This window comes from Salvia hispanica, chromosome 5 (genome assembly GCF_023119035.1).
Source record: "Salvia hispanica cultivar TCC Black 2014 chromosome 5, UniMelb_Shisp_WGS_1.0, whole genome shotgun sequence".
NCBI classification, from domain to species: Eukaryota; Viridiplantae; Streptophyta; class Magnoliopsida; order Lamiales; family Lamiaceae; genus Salvia; species Salvia hispanica.
In genome coordinates this window covers 21,220,565-21,225,912 of record NC_062969.1, presented here as the reverse complement: position 1 = coordinate 21,225,912, position 5,348 = coordinate 21,220,565, and the positions used below count along the sequence as shown (strand labels likewise).

General features: G+C 42.8%; 1 protein-coding gene across 1 annotated transcript; it reads left to right on the top strand.

Annotated features, from left to right (window-relative positions):
* The first annotated feature begins 4,339 nt into the window (after nt 1-4,339).
* On the top strand, nt 4,340-5,050 carry LOC125189615. Its single transcript, XM_048086877.1, has one exon. It carries the CDS (start codon nt 4,340-4,342, stop codon nt 5,048-5,050), a length of 711 nt encoding a protein of 236 aa, XP_047942834.1.
* Nucleotides 5,051-5,348: the final 298 nt, after the last annotated feature.

The window sequence follows — 5,348 nt, the reverse complement described above, 5'->3', positions numbered from 1 at the left end:
TTTGAGCATCGTTGAACATGAACTCCACACTTTGATCAGTGTAAATTTCAGTACATATATAACTCATAGTGGATACAAAGACTAGACAATGTCTCCATGATATTTGAATAACGTGTTGATTCATATATATTCTCATTGCACCACATATCATTGCAACTAATTCAGAATACGAAACGCACGAATTCAATATAATGGTGCCTCTCGCCCGAGGTGGATCATAACAAATACCCAAGTGTGGAAGTTGAACTATTTTACCATCCCAATACAAACTCACAAATATTTGCATGATTTCTGCATAAGAAAATATAACAAATACAAAAATTAGGGACAATTTTTTTTTCCTATAAACCCTAATTTAATAAATCAGGGAAAACCAACCTAATCTAGCAATATTATTCAATAATTAAGAGTAAGAGATAAACTTACCTAAATATAACGACAAAATGGAAGAATTCGCCGGCAAAATTAACGAAATCGCCGGAAATTGGCTCAAAATCGCGCTGCCTCCTTTTATTCTCTCATCTTTCGTGCAAAATGGTATTCTGCCTCTGCCTATCGTGTTTTATGTTCAAAGTAGAGACGCATGTTCCTTATGCGTCTTAGGGAAAGACGTATCAGGGTCATGCGTCTTTCAATAAAAATATTTAAAAATTTAAAAATGCATAAATTATGCGTTTTTCCATAAAACGCATGATCCTCATGCGTTTCATTATAGGGTGACGCATGACAATCATGCGTCTCTCCCAAACTGGGATGCTAAATAAAGTCTAGTATTAAGATGAAATGTATCATATGTCCTAGAAGAGAAATAGAATTGTGAGGTATTTGAAAGGAACAACTAGTTATGGAGTTTTCTTAGAAAAAAAGGATGATCTGGAAATCGATGGATACACCGATGCCGATTGGGCTAGTAACCCAATTGATAGAAAATCCACTGGAGGGTATTTTACCTTTGTTGGAGGTAACTTAGTCACTTGGAGGAGCAAGAAGCAGAAAGTCGTGGCACTATCAAGCGCGGAAGCTGAATTTCGGGGGATTAAGAGTGGCCTTATGGAGATACATTGGCTTAGAAGATTGTTAACAGAAATTGGCTTTCTACCTACACAGAAAAGCCAACTTTATTGTGACAACAAAGTGGCTGTCAACATTTCAGAGAATCCCGTACAACATGACAGAACGAAATATGTTGAAGTTGATCGTCACTTCATCAAAGAAAAACTCGAAAGTGGCATCATTGAATTTTCATTCGTTCGATCTGAGGAACAACTCGCATACATATTAATGAAGGCATTATGTCCGAAATTCTTCAAAGAATTTCTAGACAAGTTGAGTATCGGCGATACCGTTTCTCAACTTGAGGGGGAGTGTTAAAAAAGAGGAAGATGGCCGCCCAAATTAATCATGGGTGAGTTCCCAGAGCATTGAATAAGTATAGAGTCCCTAGTGTTGTATGTTTCCAATTATCATTTATTGGTGTAATTCACAAGACACTAATTTCCCTTTAAATACTAGGGAAATTAGCAAGATCAATAGCAAGAAACATTCACAACAAGAAATGCAATTTTCTCTACATTCTACAGCAATATGCCTATCCAATCTTTCTATATCTCTCTCAATTACCATCTTTAATTCCGGCATCGGCTCTCTCGATTTCTCTGATTGTGGTATTGATTTGTGGGTTCTCTAAGTTTGGCGGGTGTCTGCGGAGGGTATGGAGGGTACGCTGGTGGGGGATCCGCCAGTGGGGGGAGGGGTGAGGGAGTTTCGATCGGTGGGGTTTTGGGGGTTCCTGGGACAGGGGAGGGTCTGAATAGGAATTTGCCTCTCTGCAATTTGAGGTCGAGAGTGCGATTATCTGTGAAGGGAAATCCTAAATCGCCTTTGCTCCTTATGGCGGAAATGAGAAGAGGGGGTCTGAGAGGTCCGAATTTGGTGAACCCAGAGGCTAAGGGGCTGGGTGGGGGTTTGAAGAAAATCGTTGGAAGGGGTTTGAAGGCGAGGCGGGGGAAGTCGGGCTCTGGGAAAGGGTTTTCTGATAAAGGGGAGGAGGTTGATGTGGGGCTGTCTGATATGGAGTTTGTGAAGCCTTCTCTCGGCTTTGAATTTTCTGGAGATGGGCAGGGGGAGGAAGCTCATGCGATTCCAGGGGATGGGCTGGAGGATAGCTGTGGGTCGAAGGAGATGGAGAAGTGACTCAACTTATTTTAACACAAGTGATACCCGCAAGTGTATGGGGCTAGTGTAGCAATTAGCAAGCAAGAGTATCGTATCCCATAGAGACAAATTCTTATCAACTTAACTACCACGAACAAACGTTGAATACTATATAGAGAATCGGGAAAGGTTTGGTTTGTTCTAACACTACGAAAAGCATGTAATGAGCAAATAGATAAATAAAAGCAAATAAACACGGAGTGAAAACATAATATGGAGAAAATTGTAGAACTCAAGGATCCGATGCACAATTCCAAGCTCTTATCCAATCAAATTGTCTTACCATTTTGGTGTCTCTAGAGTTACTAAGTCGACCACAATTATAGATTAAACCCCCTCCCGAGGTGAGAAACCTGTAGATTAAGTGCTAGGATTGAAGTCCCCTTCTAATCCTAAAACACCTAACTCCCAAAAGCTCGATTAGGTCAAAGACCTCACTCAAAACCTCAACTCCCCGAGTTTTATTGCATTAAGGTGTGAATTATTCTTATTTCCAGATTAATTATTTCATCTCCCGATTAATCTAATTAATCCTACACAATCAAGTGGTGATCAAGCAATTGAAAGGAATAAACCCAAGAATAATCAAATAACTACAAGAGCAAGGTAAGAACAAAATCAATTGAATAAAAACTATGAAATTAATGCATCTTCACCAAGAATTCTACAAAAAGTGTTTAGCTACTCATGTTCATGGAGAAAACTAAGTTTAACACAAAGAATCCGAACAAAAACATGAAAGATAGATACTAAGATCTCATGTGGGACGAATCTATGGAGTGAAGTCTTCAATCTTCCGATTTTGAGTCTTCAATCTTCAATTCTCTCTCTAGAAGTGTTCTTGGGGGTGTGAGTGAGTGTTGGAGGCGGTGGGTCTTGAATGAATCTCCTCCCATCTAACCCTAGCCTTTTTCTCCTGATTTTTTTTCTGACAAAAATCGCGTTTTCAGAAGTCAAACCCGTCAAACTGACTGACCCGATCGGGTAGGATTTTAGTGCTGTAAATCCACCCGGCCGGGTGACCTTTTCAGACCCCTTTCTGGACTCGTAACGTTGTCTTTAGGATACCCGGCCGGGTGGAATATTTGTGCGGTAAATGCACCCGGCCGGGTGTCGATTTCTGGCTCCTTCTGTTCTTCAAGTCCTACCCGGCCGGGTAGAATTAATAAGGGTAAAACTCACCTGGCCGGGTGTAGCCTTTAGAGGCCCTGCTGCCTCCTATCCACAATTGGCCGGATTTTTTCCTCTTTTTTTATCTACTTATCCTAGAACACTCAACAAACACATGAAATTCCAAAAGATAGGTTAATTGGCTGGAAATAGACAATTCAAGCATCGAAACTCAACATTAAGCACCTCAACATACCAATTAAACCGACTAAAACATGAGTTTATCAAGAAGATGCAGGTGATTGCTCCTGGTGTAATGGGGTATAAGCAAGCTTTGCAAAAGGATCTATACTTTTCGGCGATGGATGGAGACTTTGCTTTGGATCTGGTGGATGCTCAGCCCCTCCAAGAGATGAGTTTTGTTGCTGCTCAAGATATTATCATTAGAGAAGGGGGGGAGGGCAATGAGGAGTTTTGTACGGTGACTGCTGGAGAAGGGGAGGATGGAGCTAAGCTTGCTGGATTTCTGCAGCAGGGAGATGAGTTGATTGATGGGGAGTTTCCTCCATTGAGCAAGGAATCTCTCAGGCTAGCTAAGGATAAAACAAAGGGCAGAGAGGGGCCGGGTGGAAGTCTGAGGCCTCAGGCAGTAGGAGAGGGGGTTCCTCCTACGGTAGATACCTCTTCGGTGAACCTTCAAGAAGGTCTGAAAGGGAAGAGCAAGGAAGAGTTGAGGGCGGGACAGGGGCCCAAGCCGGATAATAAGTGGAGTGGTGGCAGATTTAATAAGTCTTCCTGGGCAAATAATTTCAGAACAAACCGCAAGGATCCGGTCTGCTTTGATCCTGGAAAAATTTGAAAGATCGGAATTATTGGTGAAACCTTAGGGCTCCCTTCAATCCATTTTTCAGGTGCGGATACGTCCTTTCTGGCAGAAAAGCTAGGGTTCGCGATTGTTGGTAAATTTTCACATTCGATTCCATCCTCTCTCCATATACAAAAGGCTTTGCAAGGTATGAGGTTTGTTGGGGAGTTCTCTTGGAGGTATATAAACGCAAAACATGTTCTCATTCAATTTAACCTTCTTGCGGATTATGCCAAGCTTTTGAGCGGTCCTAACGGTGTGCTAGTGTGGTTTATTGATCGCCATCCCATGAGAGTTTTTAAGTGGACACCGGAGTTTGATCCCTTCTTTGAGTCTCCCATAGCGGCTATGTGGTGCAATCTGGTGGGGCTACCGATTCATCTTTTTGAGAAGTCGGCCTTATTTGTTATTGGAAGCTTGTTGGGGGATCCTATTCAAGTGGATCATGCTACCATCTCTCAAACCAGGCTTTCTTTTGCTAGATTATGCATTCAGATAGACATCTCTAAGACTCCGATGGAGGAAATAATTTTAGTTCTTCAAGGAAGAGAAGTTAGGCAAGCTGTGAAATGGGACCGTATACCGTTGTATTGTCATGATTGCAAGCATGTAGGACATACCAGTGATGTCTGCTATGCGAATGGTCAGAGACCGAGGCCAATGAAGAGAGAGTTCCAACACTTTGCTGAGAAGAACAGGGAGAAGGAGGATGGAATTTTAGGGAAGGAAATGGGTGTTGAGGAAGGGAGTGTTGCTGGAAGAGAGCGAGCTTTTGTTCCAGATGCGTCTCAGGTTGTTTTACCTGGCGTCCTAAGTGGCAAGGAGGGAGCTGTTGAGGTGCAGATCGGTTCAGATGGGTAGCTTGATATGGTAGTAGTGGGGGAGAGTGATAAGGATGATGGAGGGGAGTTCATCTCGCAAAGGGGAAGGCAGGGGAGGAAGAGTATGGGGGATGGAGGTAGAAGGGCTGTTTCCTTAGAGAGAAAGCATAAAGGGCGAGCTGCGAACCCTAGGGGAGGGGGAAGCAGGGATCCGTCTCTGAGATCGTCTGAAAATAGGTTCTCTTCTCTAGGGTCAGAGGAGGAATCTCTTGCGGCACTAGGTCAGTTTGCCTCCTCGCGTCCTCCTCAGTATTACCGGGTTCTGCCCAATGGTGATT

Excerpts from the sequence above, each read along its gene's own strand:
- LOC125189615 (XM_048086877.1), top strand. The coding sequence starts at position 4,340 with ATGAGGTTTGTTGGGGAGTTCTCTTGGAGGTATATAAACGCAAAACAT.